The sequence below is a fragment of the Panthera leo genome, chromosome E2 (assembly GCF_018350215.1).
Source record: "Panthera leo isolate Ple1 chromosome E2, P.leo_Ple1_pat1.1, whole genome shotgun sequence".
NCBI classification, from domain to species: domain Eukaryota; kingdom Metazoa; phylum Chordata; class Mammalia; order Carnivora; family Felidae; genus Panthera; species Panthera leo.
This window is the reverse complement of record NC_056693.1, coordinates 15,364,840-15,382,413: the sequence shown is the minus strand read 5'-3', so window position 1 is coordinate 15,382,413 and position 17,574 is coordinate 15,364,840. Positions and strand designations below refer to the sequence as shown.

Below are 17,574 nucleotides of genomic sequence, written 5' to 3'. Positions count from 1 at the left end.
CGTTCAAATGGATGAGGACAAAGAGAGCCACAGATCACAGGAGCAGAGTCCAAGACTGAATGGAGGGGATGAAATTCCAGACCCCCCCCCCCCAGGGAGGGGGCGTTTTAAGAGGGACAGTGTCACTCCGCATCATAAGGGGAGGAGGCAGGTGGGGGGGGGGCGAAGGTACATGGTGAGGAGTTCCTGTGTGATTATGTCTCCAGGCTCTGTGGTTTCTAGAACCCTTCATCATTTGCAAAGCGTGTTACTCATTTAGAAAGCATTTTGCAAAAGTTCTTGGCTACAAAGCACTTTTTAGAGCCAGAAAATTTCGCTTCTGTTCATACCCCAGAGCAGAATTTCTCAAACTGCATGCTGCAATTCATCTGTGGGGCATGAAATTCATTTAGTTAAGTCGTGACCAGCATCTTTAAAAATAAAACAGAACACTGCAGTGTTGCATAGCGAAAGTCAGAATTGTGTCATGAACCCCCTTTTTTTTTGAGCCACACTGCAAAATGCATCCTTACTGTGGGTGCAGTCAAAACATTTGAAAAAGTGCCCCAGAGAACTTCTCGTAAAAAGGACATAAGAGATCAAAGCACAAGAATGTTCAATGAAAGTGGGGTCTGTAAAGTAAAAATCTGGAAACAGCCTAAATGTCCACCATCAGGAGAATATATAGTGTTACATTTATTTTAAAAAAATACCACACAGCAGTAAAAATGTATTTGTTTGATCCATATATCAACATGCATAGATCCTGAAAATATACAGTTGAGTGAAAAAAGCAAGTTTCAAATTACAGGATTATAATAGCAATTTTTTAAATTAAAAAAGTGCACAGGATACTATGTATTTTTTTATTTTTTATTTTTGGTAACATTTTATTTATTTTTGAGAGACAGACAGAAACAGAACACAAGTGGGGGAGGGGCAGAGAGAGAGGGAGACAGAATCCCAAGCAGGCTCCAGGCTCTGAGCTGTCCGCACAGAGCGCGATGCAGGGCTCCAACCCACTAACCGTGAGATCGTGACCTGAGCGGAAGTTGGCGCTTAACCCACTGAGCCACCCACACGCCCCTTGGATCCTATGTATTTTTGTGACAGAATGCCAGGATATAGATAGTAGAAGTATTGACACATGTTTGGAAGGATCCATCAACTCCAGGATAGGGGTTACTTTGGGAGAAGGTGGGGCTGGGGTGGGGGGAGGGGAATGGAACAAAATTGCACGGAAGGCTCCAATCATACCTGCAATGTTTTAGTTCTTAAGTATGTAGAATTTGAAGAACGTGTCAGCATGACCCATTGTTACTTCTGGGGTGACGGGCACATGACTGTTCCCATTTGAAATTCAGAGCCCCCCACTGTGTCATCCGTCCATCCTGTAGTTGCCGGAAAGGGGTGGGGACAGCACAAAAGGGCCTTGGGGAAGGTTTGGGGCGGGGTGGCGAGTATTAGCCGGGCCCTAGCCTCAAGGGGCTGGCCTGGAGGAGAGAGTAGTTACCTACAAGGGCTGCTCACTTTTGAAGGAGGCACACGGCCAGCACAGGGAGGAAACCAGGGAGGGAAATGCTGCAGCTCCATTCTTTTCCTGCTCCCTGACCCCAACTGGACAGACCCAGCTGCAGCCACAGGGTCCCAGAGAGCCTCCGGTGTAGCCCACAGGTGCCATCAAGTGGGGAGGGTAGACAGCAGGCCAGCAGGGCAAACCAGGATGCCACATGGAGAGCCTGGGGCACAGTTTCTTTACCAATTACTACACAAGAGCTGAGTTTCGTCAATTCACACCTTACCACCTCTGAAAAAGGAGTGGATGGGGGCTCAGCTTTGCGGAAATGCACGATTTCGGTATTTGAATGGCTGGTTCAGCCCTGTCTGTGCCAAACTGCCGGGTTTCAGCCTTGGGTGCTGGTTGCGATTCTGGAATCTTCTGTCTTTACGAAAAGTCCACATTGTGGCTCCCCAGGCCACCCCTCTGACCTACCCCCCGCTCACCCCTGCCCACTCCCAGGCTATGGACAGCCAGAAACAGTTCACGGGCCCCGAAATCCAGTTCCTGCTTTCCTGCTCCGAAGCGGATGAGAACGAGATGATCAACTGTGAGGAGTTCGCCAACCGCTTCCAGGAGCCAGCCCGCGACATCGGCTTCAACGTGGCGGTGCTGCTGACCAACCTGTCCGAGCATGTGCCCCACGACCCGCGCCTGCGCAACTTCCTAGAGCTGGCGGAGAGCATCTTGGAGTACTTCCGGCCCTACCTGGGCCGCATCGAGATCATGGGCGCCTCGCGCCGCATCGAGCGTATCTACTTCGAGATCTCGGAAACCAACCGCACCCAGTGGGAGATGCCTCAGGTGGGCAGGCCTGCGCACGTGCATGCTTGCCTCCTCGGGCTTCGGCGCATGCTCCTCGCACGCCGGGACCCCACAAGCGTGTACCCGCTTTGTACATCCGCTGTGCAGGTCCTGAGGGCCCTTGCTCTGCTCATGCAAGCCCATGCCCACCCTTTTGTACACACTCACGGGCCCTGCTGTGCCCTTGCACGTCCCCGGGTCTCCCCTGCCCACCTCTTGTAGATTTAGCCCACACAGCGATGTACACCCCTCCTACATGCAGCAGCGTCGCTGTGCCCTCGCAGGCTTGAACGCCGTGCCTGCCACCTGCACGCTCACCCCAGGAGTTCTAGCTTGTCCTTACAGTTCTGTTGCAACCACACCCACACTGTCGCCTACTGGAACACTTTGGTTATCCGTGGTTATACACCCTTTGCTCACCTTGCCACCGGCCCCTGGGCCTTCTCTTGGCCCTGGCCTACCCGTGCCCACTCTTTTGCACACTCACCCTGGGGGCTCTGGGATGCCCTGTCATGCCGGTCTGTCCCTCACCAGTCACCCCATGTGCCCTCTGAGGTCCTGTCACATGATGTCCGTTTATTTGGAGTCCACATGTGGGTGCACATCTCTTGTACGCTCGCCCCCAGGATAAGTCCTGGCACACCATATGGTTGCCCACCCCTCACATATTCACCCCCGCCTGCCCTCTCTGTGGCCCTGGCGTGCCCACGATCACTCATGCACACTCCGACCACCCTCCGGCTCACCCACAAGAGCCCCTGAGTGTCCCCGATGGCCAGGCTTACTCCTTGGCCTCATGTGCCCCATCTCAGCCTCTCATGTGCCCGCCCACAACTGTCTGAATGTGGCTTACACACTCACTTGCCCCAAGAGTACACTCGTGTGGCCCTGGCAGGCCTCCAGCCCACCTCCCACTTAGCTTGCATGTTCCCATTCCCTGTTCTCTCTCTCTCTCTCTCCCCCGCCCCCCCCATTCCCACGTGTCCTCACACACCCTCAGCCTCCAGCCCTGCCTCTGTTGCCCTGGTGGCCCTCCTGCTCACACACACTGCACATCCCTTACACTCACGCTTCCCGTTTGCTCCTCACCTGCATGTTCCTCCCACATGCTCTTGCACACCCCTTCCCATCTCCTACTTGTAGCCCATGAGGCTCGCACGCCCATCCCCTCCTCATAAACTGGGCCCCTCCTGTCTGACACCTGGCTGGAGCCCACTTGGGCTCATGTTCCACACTGAACCCCGTCCTCATATTCCAGGCCTTACTGCACTGACTCTCCGGTCCCCCCTGCACACTCATGCCTGCCTCACGTGCCCTGATACTACCCACAATGGCACTACCCTCCGGTTCGGACCCCGGGCCCTTGCGTGGCTGACCTGTGTGCTCACGTCCACGTGCACACTGGAGCCCCAGGTGGTCGCATGCTTCCCCACAGCCTCCCCTACTGCCACGCGATTCCTCCCTTAACCACAGGACGCTTGGACATTTTGCACAGTCGCCTGTGTCCCTTGGGACACGACTGCATACTCCCCACCACCTCCCATCTGGCACAAAGGTGGTTGCACCATCCTTGCCCCAGGATGTCTGCCGCATCCCCGCGTCCGCAGGAAGCCCCGGCTCACCGCGGGCCCTTCGCACTCCTGTACATGCGGTGGGAAGCTCCTCCCACCTCCCCCCCCCCGCCCCCACCTCCTGCCTCTCACGTGCTGCCCACGTGCACACTCTTTCACTTAGTGTTACTCCTCCAAACACCCACTTCTGCCTGCTCACCCCCTCCCATTCCCACTTTCTCCTTCCGGTCAAGAGTCCATGCCCGCGGCCGCGGACCTCCGGTGCTCTGCAGCCATATAATAACACGAAGCACTATGTGACATTTATTAGGCACCGGGCACTGTTCTAATCCTTCGGCATCTATGAACTCATTGAATCCTCACCCCAACCCTGTAACTGACGTCCTACGATGATCCCCATCCCCCCCCCCATTCCAGAGAGGGAAACTGAGGCCCAGAGAGTTCCGTCCAAATCGCCCAGCTACTCGGTGGCAGAATCAGGACTGGAACCCAGACAGGCTGGCGGGCTGCGGAACTTTGGCCCTCAACCACTACGCTCCGATACCACTGATTCTGGAGCCAGCCTGTGGGGGAATTCGAGTCGTCTGCCACCTCTCAGCTGCGGCACCCCCAGGACGCGACTCGCTAGGCCCCCGTCTCCTCATCTGCGAAACGCGGATGAGAGCCCCTCTGTCTGGGAGTGTGTGCGAGGACGAAACGAGTTCCTCTGCGGGGAATGCTCGCGGCGCGCCCCCCCTCCCCCACCGCGCTCACCCCGCGGCGCCCCGTCCCGCGCGCAGGTGAAGGAGTCCAAGCGCCAGTTCATCTTCGACGTGGTCAACGAGGGCGGCGAGTCCGAGAAGATGGAGCTCTTCGTGAGCTTCTGCGAGGACACCATCTTCGAGATGCAGATCGCCGCGCAGATCTCCGAGCCCGAGGGCGAGCCCGAGGAGGACGAGGACGACGGCGCGGCCGAGGCGGCCGCGGACGGCGCGGAGGAGGGCGCGGCGGGGCCCGAGGGCGCGGCGGGGCCGGCGGCGGCGGGCGTGACGGCGCGCGCGGCGGCGGCGGCTGCGCGTGCGCTGCGCGGCCTCAGCTACCGCAGCCTGCGGCGGCGCGTGCGGCGGCTGCGGCGGCTCACGGCGCGCGAGGCGGCGGCGGCGGTGGGCGCGCTGCTCTGGGCGGCGGTGGCGCGCGCGGCGGGCGCGGGCGCGGGGGCGGCGGCGGGCGCGCTGCGCCTGCTGTGGGGCTCGCTCTTCGGCGGCGGCCTCGTGGAGGGCGCCAAGAAGGTGACGGTGACCGAGCTCCTGGCGGGCATGCCCGACCCCACGGGCGACGAGGTGCACGGCGAGCAGCCGGCCGGGCCCGGTGGCGAGGCGGACGGCGAGGGCGCGGGCGAGGGCGCGGGCGACGAGGCGGAGGGCGCGGGCGACGAGGAGGCGGCGGCGCACGAGGCGGTCCCGGGAGGCGCCGACGGGGCCGTGGCCGTGGCCGAGGGGGGCCCCTTCCGGCCCGAAGGGGCGGGCGGCCTCGGGGACATGGGCGACACGACGCCGGCGGAGCCTCCCACGCCCGAGGGCTCCCCCATCATCAAGAGGAAGCTGGGGGTGAGAAGGCCGGCGGGGTCCCGGGGGCGGGGGTGGTTTGGAGACATCGGGGCTGAGAGGGAGGACGAGCCCGGGAGGGAGACTCAGAGACAGAGGGAGGAGAGAGAACCTGAGAGACAGGCACGCAGAGACAAGGGATAGAGAGACACACGGAGACTCAGATGGAGACTTAGAGAAAGGCTCGCAGTGAAACAAGTAGTATTTCTGGGAGAGATAAAGATATCTGGAGTTAGAGACAGGAGAGACCCAGAAGCCAAATTAGAGGGGAACGGGGACCAGGAACTAGAACAACCCAGCACAGGGTCGGGGACACTGGGAAAGCCCCTCAGACAGAGACAGATGGTTGTGAGGGTTTAAGTAGCCCACATCCTCAGGCCCTCCCTCCAGGAGCGCCAAGGGGTGCGGTGTCAGGGGGATGGGAAGCCCTGGGGAACCAGAGCTCCACTTGGAGTCAGGCTGACTCTGCACAGTGCTTTGACAAGGCGGTCCACTTCTCTAAGCCTCAGTTTCCCCTCTGGAAAATGAGACTCAATCCCTCTTCTGATGGGAGGAGAATAAAACGTAGATTGTCTAGGGGAAATGACCGGGAAGGGACACAGGCAGGAACAGGCAGATCAGCTCTGAGAGGCACTTGGGGGGGGGGGGGGCTCCACCCTGATGATTGCCCCACCGCCAGGTGGATGGAGAGGAAGAGGAGCTGCCTCCAGAACCAGAGCCCGAGCCGGAGCCGGAGCCGGAGCCTGAGAAAGCCGAGTGAGTGGCCTTGGAGTCCAAGGGGCCCACCCTCTAGCACTGCTTCCCTCCTGGATCAGGAGTCTCCTGAGGTCGCACCGTGTCCTCAGCATCACCCAGCCCAGGCCAGGGCCAGAGGAGGGCCTCTGAAAGGGAGTGGGGAAACGAGTGTTCCTGTCTTGCCCCCAAGTCTTCATGTGGGCTGTTCCCTCCGCCTGGAACACTTTCTCCCATGTTCATCTGTTTTCCTCCTCTTTTCCATTTTGGCTCGCGTGTCTCCTCCAGGAAGCTTGCCTTGACACACATCCCCCACCATCAGGTCAAAGAGGTGTTTCTGGGCCCCCACAAAACCCCGAGCCTCCCCCATCCTGGCCCTGACCATTCTGGGCCACCGCTGCCTGGTGACCAGTCTGTACCCCCATTGGACTGAGCCCCATGGAAGGGCAGTGACCCATCACTGTGTCCCCAGTGCATGGCTCTGAATGAATGAATGAATTTCCCAGGCACCTCCTCACTCTCTCTGTGTCCTGCCCTGCAGTGCTGAGAATGGGGAGAAGGAAGAAGTCCCCGAACCCCCACCAGAGCCCCCCAAGAAGACAGCACCTTCTCCACCCCCTCCAAAGAAGGAGGAGGCTGGAGGCGGGGGTTTGGAATTCTGGGGAGAACTGGAAGTGCAGAGGGTGAAGTTCTTGGTGAGGACCCGGCAGGGGTTTGCTGACACTCCTCCCCCACCTCCCCTCCCCACCCTCACCTGTGCCAGGCTCATCTCTCAGAAGCAGCCAGGCTGGCTTGAGGGCAGAGATGTCCCCAGGCAGAGTCAGGACCTGGTGACGGGACAGCATTTCAGGTGGCTTGGCTCCTCGGCCTCTCCCTGTTCAAGATCTTTATTCCAACCTCCACACTTTGCTCATCTGGGGCGCCCTGCCTAGGCTTCCCACCCCCATCTGCCATCCAGAGCTAAATCCAGCCAAGGCCATGGTTCCGTTCCTCCCACCATGACCTGTTTCTTGGCCCTCGGCCTTCGGGTCAGAACCACCACACCAGTCCCAGCCACTCCTGTTCGGGGTGGGGGGGCAGAACTCATCTCCTCATCCAGGCCAGGAAGAAGAGAGGGAGTTTGGGAGGACAGGGCTCAGGGCTCTGCCTGTCCTGCCTCCTCTCCAGGCCCAACCTGACCTGAGGGGCTGAAGGAAACATGTTGGAAGGAAGGTGGTCCAGTGAGGATGCATGGGAAGAACGAGGAACAGGAAGAACGATGGAGAGAAAAAGAGGGAGGGAGAGAGAGAAGTAGCTGCCCTCTGCCTGGGGTAAAGACAGGGCGGCCTCACACAGGAAGCAGCATAGCAGAGAAGTTGGGAGTGTGGACTCTGGAGCTTGAGTGCCTGGCCTCAAACCCCAGGTCTGCTGCTGCTTGGCTGTGTGCTCTTGAGCAAGACATCTTGCCTCCCTGAGTCCCGGTGTTCTCATCTGTGAAATGGGTATATCTGCTGTGCTCACTCCATTAGGGGTGTGGTAAGATTACACAAGTTTCATGTGTATAAAGCTCTGAGCACAGGTCTTGGTATACAGTAAGCACTCAATGACTAGGAGGTTGTGAGAGCAGATTTCGGATTGTGGGTGGATGATGGGGTGAATTCTCCAGGGAATAAGGTGGACCGTGAGCTCTTTCTCTTTCTCTCCCCATCTTAGAACTACCTCTCCCGGAACTTCTACACCCTGCGATTCCTTGCCCTCTTCTTGGCATTCGCCATCAACTTCATCTTGCTGTTTTATAAGGTGCTCATCACGAGGGGTCAGGAGAATCAGACGCTTACCTGGGCTGGGGGAGGGGGGTGACTCTGCCCCTACCAGGTTCCCAGGGCCCCCGCAGTGAAGGGACAAGGTGTGGGGTTGGGGGTTCCGAGGTGGGTTCTGCCTGGACATCTGGATCTTGGGACCCGCATGGGAGTGTGGGTGGGTATCTGGGCGCATCTGGGACAGACGCCTGACTGCGTATGGCAGTTAGAGCAGGGAACCGGTTTGGAGTTCCATGCTCAGCTCTGCCACGTGCCAGTCTTGTGCCCCTGGGCACACACCTTCGCCTCTCAGCAACATGCACTGATTCAGTTAAGCTTTTTTGCGTTCTCGTAAGTTAAAGAGAAATTTGCGGGAAGGAGGAAATGGGCAGCTCAGGGAATGGAAGGAAAGGGCTAAGAACCAGGCCTCCTAAAGGACAAAAGGACCCTTTGGGGTCTCGCCAGGGATCTAGATAACAGGACAGAGAAGCAGTTTTGCAGAGTGGCTCCTGTGGGATAGAATCCGGGCTCTAGCGCTCACTGGTGGCATCACGTGAGGCAAGGTGCTTAACCTCGCTGTGCTTCAATATCCTCCTCTGTAAAATGGGAGACGGACTCTGATTTACTAGCTAGGGTTCTGGACCCACCCTCCATCTTGATTGACAGCCCTCACGAGATTGTCTCCGACAGGGCCCCCCCACCCCCCCCAACAACTAACCTCTGCAATGGGGGCCGTTCGTCTGGTCAGTGGGTTCTGGGTGGGGCAGAGCAGGTGTCAGGACACCAGGGTCCCCGCCCTGACCGACCTCTCCCCCGCCTCAGGTCTCAGACTCTCCACCAGGGGAGGACGACATGGAGGGCTCGGCAGCCGGGGACCTGTCAGGTGCAGGGTCTGGCGGCGGCTCTGGCTGGGGCTCGGGGGCCGGCGAGGAGGCGGAGGGTGACGAGGACGAGAACATGGTGTACTACTTCCTGGAGGAGAGCACGGGCTACATGGAGCCTGCCTTGCGTTGCTTGAGCCTACTCCATACGTTGGTGGCCTTTCTCTGCATCATTGGCTACAACTGCCTTAAGGTGGGTCGTGGCCATGATTCTGGGGCAAGGTCTTGTGAAGCAGGGAGAGGTGCTGGGCCACTAGCTGACAGGGTCTAGGGCAGGGGCTGGGGGGACCTCCTTCGGTGGTTGGGACAAGGGGGGCCTGGGTACAGGATTGGGGCCTCCGCAAGAACGCTATTTAATATTCAGGGAACTAATGTGGGTCACAGCTGAGGAGCAGGTCCTGTGTCTATGTTAATTTCTGGATCAAGAGGCAGAACTTCTCACTGGGAATATTACTTCCTGCATACTGGTCAGTTGGTGAATTAGTGGGGCCCGGCGGGGTCTGTGGGGCCTCAGACATAACGTGGGTGCTAACAGGGGCACGTGGATTCAGGCACCACTTCTGGGCTTTCCTGATTTTTTCCCACCACAGCCCTGACCCGTCTGCCCACCTTTCCCCAATTACTGCCCTGATTGCTCTGGAGAAGCTCCCCTGATGTGGGGTCTCACACCTGCTCCAGCAAGATCTCCTGGCTCCCGCTGAGGCTGTGGTCTCCTAGGGAGCCTGACGCCCACCCCTTTGCCTGCCTGCACAATGTAGGTGCCCCTGGTGATCTTTAAACGGGAGAAGGAGCTGGCCCGGAAGCTGGAGTTTGATGGCCTCTACATCACGGAACAGCCTGAGGACGATGACGTGAAGGGGCAGTGGGACCGACTGGTGCTCAACACGCCGTAAGGCCCGGTTCCCCTCTGGGGGTGGGGGGTGGGAACAGAGCTGGGTTTCCTCCCCAGGCCGGGCCTCGGCCTCAAAAGACCAGTCGCTGCCAGTCCTGACTCAGTCTCCCCAAGCCTTAGTCCTCCTGTCCATTATTTAGACAAATCTCCCGTGTGTTAAAGTACCTGTGGGGGTACTGGTAACACATGGGGATCCCTGGGGCCCAGACCCTGGAGATTCTGGTTCAGTGAGTCTGGGGTGGGGCCCAGGAACCTGCATTGAAACCCTGCCCCCACGTGTGATTCTTACCCCGCTGCCACAAGTGGGAAATAGGAAATCATTTGCTTTTAAATTGACCCCAGAGAGGGAGCGAGGGTGTGTGAGAGCAGTGTGGTGGGACTCTGGACCCCCTCCGCGCCCTCCCAGCCCACTCCGTTCCCCCTCTCCCCCACCCCCGATCAAGTCCAATTTCGTGTGTTCATGCAGCAGGGGCTCATCATCTCTAGAATAAGAACGCAAGGTCGGGCAGCCTGGGTTGACCACATGCTAGCTAGGAATTCTTGGCCAAGTCATTTAGCCTCTCTGTGCCTCAGTTTCCTAATCTGTAAAATGAGGACAAACAATAGCACCGAGGGTCTTGTAACAATGAAACGAGACGAACTCATGTGGTTTTCGGGGTACAGTGAGCCCTGGATAAGTGTCGGAAGTTCTTTTATCGTGGGGTCCTGCCCAGGAGAAGCGGTGAGAGGAGGGAGAGGAACCACACCAAGGACATCCTGTGCTCTCATCGTCACCATTGAAGGCACATTGAACTTCTACGCATTCAAGCACACGTGCTTAACGGAGAGAGAGAGGGAGAGACATCTGTTTAAAGTCGGGTCCGCCCAGGACCTCCACGTCTAAATACCGTTTCCCACAAAAAAGGAACCAGGCTCCTTGGAGAAGCGGCAGATTTCAGGCCTGGGGCGGGGAAGTGCAATCAGCCTGGATCACCTTGTGTCAGAAAGCAAAGCTGTGCTCCGTGGAAAGCGTGCAGCCAGGGGAAGGGGCTCCCGCTGGACAATTCAGGGACAATTTGAGCATCAGTAAGGATAGGAAGTGCCAAGAATCGAAACACATCAAATAGGCGTGAACCCCTGGATTCATAAGTCTCCACTCCAAACCCAACAAAACTCCCAGCAAGCCCACCTCTGCAGGATTTTAGGGCATCAACTTGTCAATCAGAAAAGTGGGAACGAGGGGCAGCTGGGTGGTTCAGTCGTTTGAGCGCCCAGCTTTGGCTCCGGTCACGATCTCACAGTTCGTGAGTTCGAGCCCCGCGTCGGGCTCTGTGCTGTCAGCACGGAGCCTGCCTGGGATCCTCTGTCCCCCTCTCTCTCTCTCTGCTTCTCCCCTGCTCACTCTCACTCGCTCTCTCTTTCTCTCTCTCAAAAATACATAAAAATGTGAGAAATACATTAAAAAAAAAGAAAAGTGGGAACGAAAGGGTCAGACTCATCCAATAAGCCTAAACAGGGTGAGAGAGCACATCACTCCCTTGGCCGCCGGAGCAGGGCCAGGCTGCTGGCTCGGACTCTGCCCTGCCCTTCACGCACCAGAGCTGCCTGGCCCCCGGTGCAAGCCCGCTGCCTCCCATGGGCCCCACCAAAGATGGCAATGGGGGTAGCGGTTGACCCGGGGAAAAACTTCGCCTGGCACGAGGCCTGCGGAGCCTGACTCCCCGTGAGACGCAACCCTACCGCGCGGGGTCCCCTGTGAGAAAAGCGTTGGAACTTCCGACCACCCTGGCCCGGCTGGTGCCTCTGGGTCCTTCTGGCCCTGACACCTCGGGGTCTCTCTGTCTCTCTCGGCAGGTCTTTCCCCAGCAACTACTGGGACAAGTTTGTCAAGCGGAAGGTGAGGATGTGGATGGGGAGGTGGAAGGGTCTCCCAGGCTGGGTCTCTCTGGCTGCCACCTGGCCGTCCCAGTCCCGTCCCAGTCCATCCCACTTGCTTTGTGTGCGACCTTGGGCAAGGGGCTTTGGCTCCCTGAGGAGTACCTCAGTTTGCCCGTCTCGAAATGAGCATGACAATCACCCCCTCCCTCTGTGATGACATAATATGTGTTATGAGCAGAGCACAGTATCTGGCTCAGAATGAGTACTCAGTTAAATACTAGTTAAGAGAGAAGAGGTGAGGCATATTATTTGAAGCACACAGACTCTGGAGCTGGATTGCCTGCTTTTCTACTCCTGTGTCAGCCTTTCAGTGCCTCAGTTTCCCTAAGATTCAAAGTGAGGTAGTAATAGGACTGACCCCACAGGGTGGTTGTAAAGATTCTGTGGCCTACGACCCGAGCAGTATCTGGCACATAGGGAAAGTAGACAAATGTCGCCTGTTACCATCATTCATTCACTCAACAGACATTTATCAAGCACCTGCCATGTGCCAGGAATCCAACAGTAAACACAACAGTGATTCTGACACTCGAGCTGGCAACACAGATGATGAGCACATATATAAGGTTTAGGTGGTGATAAGTGCTGTACAAGAAAAAAGCAGTGATGGAGGGTGGGGAGGGTGTGTGTGTGTGTGTGTGTGCGCGCACGCGCTGGCCAGGAGAGGTTGCCCTCTCATGTCCGGTAGGCAGGAAAGGGCACACTAGTTAATGAGGTAAAGGAGTGAGTCAAGTAGAAATCTGGGGGAAGAGTGTCCTAGGCAAGAGGAATAGCCAGTGCAAAGGCCCTGAGGCAGGAATGTGTCTGGTATATTTGAGGAACTGCAAAGAGGTCTGTGTGGCTGAAGCAGAATGAATGAGGGGGGTGAGTGGGAGAAGAATTCACTGATGGCAGAGACCCAATTATATAGGGTTCCTTCACTACCACCTTAATAATAATAAATTATCCCTATTAATTTGGTTAGTGAATCAACTGAAACTTTATCACTTTTGGACCCTCCCCCTGAGGATCTGAAGAAAGCTCTGAACCTTGTCCCTAGAAAAATGCAAGCCCAATTTCTCACACTAAGTTCAGAATGTCCCCAGAATGCCCCACACAGGCTATGCCCTCCCCCACCCCAGCCACGTCCACATGTCCCCACAATCCCTGGTACAGGTCCTGGACAAGCATGGGGACATCTATGGGCGGGAGCGGATCGCCGAGCTGCTGGGCATGGATCTGGCCACGCTGGAGATCACAGCCCACAACGAGCGTAAGCCTGAACCACCACCGGGGCTGCTCACCTGGTAAGCCAGGGGCCATCCTGTACAGGCCTGGGGCCATCAGGGAAGGTGGCCAGGGACTGAGCCTCTCAGGCATCCGCCCGTCCTTCTTCCTCCCACCCCGCATAGGCTCATGTCCATTGACGTCAAGTACCAGATCTGGAAGTTTGGGGTCATCTTCACAGACAATGTGAGGAGGGGCTCATAGGTGGGGGGTGGGCTGCGGGAGGAGGGCCTTGGGAGGGCCGGGGGCTCCACCCCCAGTATCCCTGACCAGGGACTGACTCCTGAGCCCCCATGCACCTCTGGTCCTATGATACCCCCTGGCCCCCCGAAGCCCCTTGTCCCTCAGGTGCTCTTGATTTCTCAATCTGTGTCCTTCAGCAGAGGGCTCCCCAGCTACCCTTAGGATGGCTTCTCACCCAGAGTGCTCCATTACTGCAGAGTGCTCCCAATCCTCCAGTCGCTCCCTAGGCAGAGATGGCATCGTGACTCCCAGAGCACTCCCATGCCACTCAAATGTTCCTGGACCCCCTGTTCCCAGAGTGCTCCCTACCCCCCCCCCAAGTGCTCCTTGGCCCTCATGAACACTCCCCTCAGGAGTGCTCCCCAGGAATCCTGCACGCTCCCTGACCCCTGACCCTGTGTGCCCACAGTCTTTCCTATACCTGGGCTGGTACATGGTGATGTCCCTCCTGGGACACTACAACAACTTCTTCTTTGCGGCCCACCTCCTGGACATTGCCATGGGGGTCAAGACGCTGCGCACCATCCTGTCCTCCGTCACCCATAATGGGAAGCAGGTGTGGCAGGGGGCCTGCCTGGGGGGTGTGAGCCAGGCAGGGATGAGCTGGCAGCCTGAGTAGGGGTGGAGGGGTGAGGGTCGGGCGGCTCCGGCGAGGAAGGGCAAGGCTGGGCGGGCTGAGCCAGGGTGGGTGTGGGTAGTGAGACCCCGGAGGGGGGGCCACATTGACCGACTGGGGGTGAGGACCGGGGGGGCCGGCCGAGCGTGGAGCTGACCAGCCCCCTGCGCACCCCCAGCTGGTGATGACCGTGGGCCTCCTGGCGGTGGTGGTCTACCTGTACACAGTGGTGGCCTTCAACTTCTTCCGCAAGTTCTACAACAAGAGTGAGGATGAGGACGAGCCCGACATGAAGTGTGACGACATGATGACGGTGAGCCCCTCCCCCAGCACTCTTGGCCTGGTCACTGACCATCTGGCCCTTAGTGTTCCCGTCTGTGAGGGGGGTTGATGGTAGTTCCCACCTCGTAGACTTACTGTGAGGGTTCCATGAGGTACTTTGAACAGTGCCGGGCACGTGATCGGTGCTCAATGAGCGTCAGCCCCCGTCGTCATGTTATTTGAGCCTTTAAAGCTGTTGTTATTGGAAAGGTGCTCAGACACAGTGCCCCTGTCGCTTACAAAGCATGTGATTTGGGGCCGGCTAGTCAACCTACTCACGCTCTGGTGTTCCTCCCCTGTAAAACGGGTGTGTGACAACAGTGCCTACAGCCTAGGGCTGGTTTTAGGACCCAGTGCAGCTCCCTTAAAAGTCTTACAATGGTGCCTGGTGTGTATTAAGGATTACATAGGTGTTAGCTACTCTCATCGTTATCGATAAAAGTTTCACCCAAGTATGCGACTCTTAATCTCAGGGTTGTAAATTCAAGCCCCACATTGGGCGTAGAGATTACTTTAAAAAAAAAAAAAAAGAAAGAAAGAAACATAGGGGCGCCTGGGTGGCTCAGTAGGTTAAGCATCGGACTCGATCTCAGCTCAGGTCATGATCTCATAGTCTGCGAGTTCAAGCCCCACACTGGGCTCTGTGCTGGCATCATGGAGCCTGCTTGGGATTTCTCTCTCTCTCTCTCTCTCTCTCTCTGTCTCTTTCTGCCCCCCCCCCCCGCCTCTCTTTCAGTCTTTCTCTCTGAAAATAAATAAATAAACTTTAAAAAAATTTAAAAATACATACATATAAATTTCACCCCAAGTACCAGCATGCCCTGCTTGTTTATACTTTCTCTTCTATTCTGAGAACAGTGGTCATAACGCAGATTGAGCTGACCTTACTAGAGGCACAGGCCACGGTTGGAAGAATTGTCTCAAGGCTTCATCTCACAAGATGTCCTGTAATCTTGCACCACGTTCTGAGGGCCTAGTCCAGCTCTTCAGCCTGACATTTGAGGCCCCACCAGACCTAGTCTTGACACCCATAGCCCTATTCTCACCAGTCACTGGCCTTGGCTCTTAACCAAGACAACTGGGAGCTCTCACTTCTTGGGGACACAGAAAGAACAGGTGTAAAGTCTTTCCCAAGTGCCACGCAGACCGTGCCCTCCTACCTGTTCAGAGCCTTCTCGTAGCTCCCCAATGCCATGGGATAAAATTGAATCCCTCACCATGGCGTCCGAAGCCAGGGAAGATCTAGCTTTGCCCGAGTCTCACCACAGTCTTTCTTGCTTTTGGCCGTCTGGCTGCCTGTTTTCTTTCAGTTCCCCTAAGACCATGTGTTTCCTCCCACCCAAGCCCTTTGCATCTGACATGCTCTCCATCCTCCACCACGGGCCCCACGGACACGCCCCTCTTTCACTCGACACGTCCCCTTTCAACTTAAATGCTGCCTCCTACAGGAAGCCCTCCCTAACCATTGGCTGGGCCTCATTTCTCTCCCTGCTCTTTCTCACAGGAGCTCTATTTTCTAACCTCACCGAACCTCTTTCGGTTCCTCCCAGGAACAAAATATATTCTTTGCTCCCCAGCGGTGTCAAAACACATGTGGTTTTCTCTGCCTGGAACACTTTCTCCCACCTAACACCTCCTTCAAGTCCCAGCTCACACATGTCCCCTCTTCTAGGGCAGTCTCGCCTGATCGCCCTGGCTGAGTCAGCCTTTCAAAACTTCAAAGCTGCCTGTGCTCCCCCCACCTGCCCCCTGATCACACTGTGCTTCCCCGCCCCGGCTCTGCCCTTTCTGCCTGTGCTCTCCCTATCACAGCCATGATCACTTCTGGGCTGTCACTATCTGATGACATGTTTGTGAGCCCTGTGAGGCCAGGGCCCAGAACTGTCTCAGCCGCTGCTACGTCTCCTGCCCCCTCAGCCCAGGGCCTTGGAGGTACTTGGCGGATGTCGAATGAGGGAGCGCATGACCGGTAGGCTTCTCTCCCTTCCCCCCACAGTGCTACCTGTTTCACATGTACGTGGGTGTCCGAGCTGGTGGGGGCATCGGGGATGAGATTGAGGACCCGGCAGGCGACGAATACGAGCTGTACCGGGTGGTCTTCGACATCACCTTCTTCTTCTTTGTCATCGTCATCCTGCTGGCCATCATCCAGGGTCAGTGCTGGTCGTGGTTGTGCAAGTGGGGGCTCGGTGCCCAGAGGCAGACTAGCTCCTTTAAGAGTGCAGGCCCAGGATCCAGTCTGCCCGGATTCACATCCTGGCTCTGCCTCTGCCTCTTCCTACTGGGAGACTTTCGGCAAGTCGCCTCTCTGGGCCTCAGTTTCTCCATATGTAAAATGGGGCTATTAATGATACTAACCCCGCAGGGTTATGATGAAAATTAAGTCAATTCCTAGGTGTTTTACCCATAATAAGTGCTCAATAAATGCTAGGTATTATTATCTTCAGGAAGCAGGGTGAGATTAGGGAGAAGGAGGACGGGGGGCAAGGCTCCGAGGTAGGTAGCCAGAAGAGGGAGGAGCCCGAGCTGGGTCAGAGGTTGGGCGTTGACCTGCGCCCGCCACCGCAGGTCTGATCATTGACGCTTTTGGCGAGCTCCGAGACCAACAAGAGCAAGTGAAGGAAGATATGGAGGTAGGTCAAGTCTGGGGGTGACCCAGAGGGATTGTGGGAGGCTGGGGGACGAATGGGCCCGGATTCTGATGTCTCCCACCACCCACAGACCAAGTGCTTCATCTGCGGCATCGGCAGCGATTACTTCGATTCGACACCACACGGGTTTGAGACCCACACTCTAGAGGAGCACAACCTGGCCAATTACATGTGAGCATAGGTCCATTGACCATTCAAGGGATGGGGGTGTGGCCGACAGCGAGGTTGGGGGGAATGGGCATTGGCCAGTTAGGTGTGGCATCCAAGTGGGTGGATTCCGAGCCAATCAGGAGAAAGTTAGTGTAGTCCTCACCTGTCTCCACTGCCCTTCCATCCCCAGGTTTTTCCTGATGTATCTGATAAATAAGGATGAGACAGAACACACGGGCCAGGTAAGGGGGTGTTAATGGGAGGACAGCGGGCAGGGACATGGAGAATTTTAATATAAGGTCAAGCAGCAGGTGGCAGTAAAAAGCTCATGTCAACATGAGCTTTTGAAGATGTGACCAATTCTTCCTCATGCCCCAATCCTAGGAGTCTTACGTCTGGAAGATGTACCAAGAGAGATGCTGGGATTTCTTCCCAGCTGGCGACTGTTTCCGCAAGCAGTACGAGGACCAGCTTAGCTGAGACACCCCCAGCTGGCCCTTCACCCGCACCTCAAGTGCCTTATACTCACAGCAAGTCCCTTAGTCCCAAACCCCGCCCCCAACAGCAGCTGGGGGACAGGTGACCATGTACTGGAGAAATAAAGTCTGTGCTACACTCCTGACATCGTTGTG

At 56.9% G+C, this 17,574-nt stretch overlaps 1 protein-coding gene across 1 annotated transcript in view; it reads left to right on the top strand.

The window, feature by feature from the left end:
• Window positions 1-17,564, top strand: part of RYR1 (ryanodine receptor 1) — a 112,979-nt gene extending 95,415 nt beyond the window's left edge. The window contains exons 88-104 of the mRNA XM_042920374.1: window positions 2,000-2,341; window positions 4,692-5,498; window positions 6,175-6,251; window positions 6,769-6,922; window positions 7,920-8,006; window positions 8,828-9,079; window positions 9,645-9,775; window positions 11,612-11,654; window positions 12,851-12,981; window positions 13,087-13,147; window positions 13,614-13,760; window positions 13,999-14,133; window positions 16,138-16,294; window positions 16,710-16,774; window positions 16,863-16,963; window positions 17,133-17,184; window positions 17,327-17,564. Of these exons, the coding sequence (XP_042776308.1) occupies window positions 2,000-2,341; window positions 4,692-5,498; window positions 6,175-6,251; window positions 6,769-6,922; window positions 7,920-8,006; window positions 8,828-9,079; window positions 9,645-9,775; window positions 11,612-11,654; window positions 12,851-12,981; window positions 13,087-13,147; window positions 13,614-13,760; window positions 13,999-14,133; window positions 16,138-16,294; window positions 16,710-16,774; window positions 16,863-16,963; window positions 17,133-17,184; window positions 17,327-17,422 (2,838 nt within the window). The 3' untranslated portion in view covers window positions 17,423-17,564. The remainder of the gene's footprint in view (window positions 1-1,999; window positions 2,342-4,691; window positions 5,499-6,174; window positions 6,252-6,768; window positions 6,923-7,919; window positions 8,007-8,827; window positions 9,080-9,644; window positions 9,776-11,611; window positions 11,655-12,850; window positions 12,982-13,086; window positions 13,148-13,613; window positions 13,761-13,998; window positions 14,134-16,137; window positions 16,295-16,709; window positions 16,775-16,862; window positions 16,964-17,132; window positions 17,185-17,326) is intronic.
• Window positions 17,565-17,574: the final 10 nt, after the last annotated feature.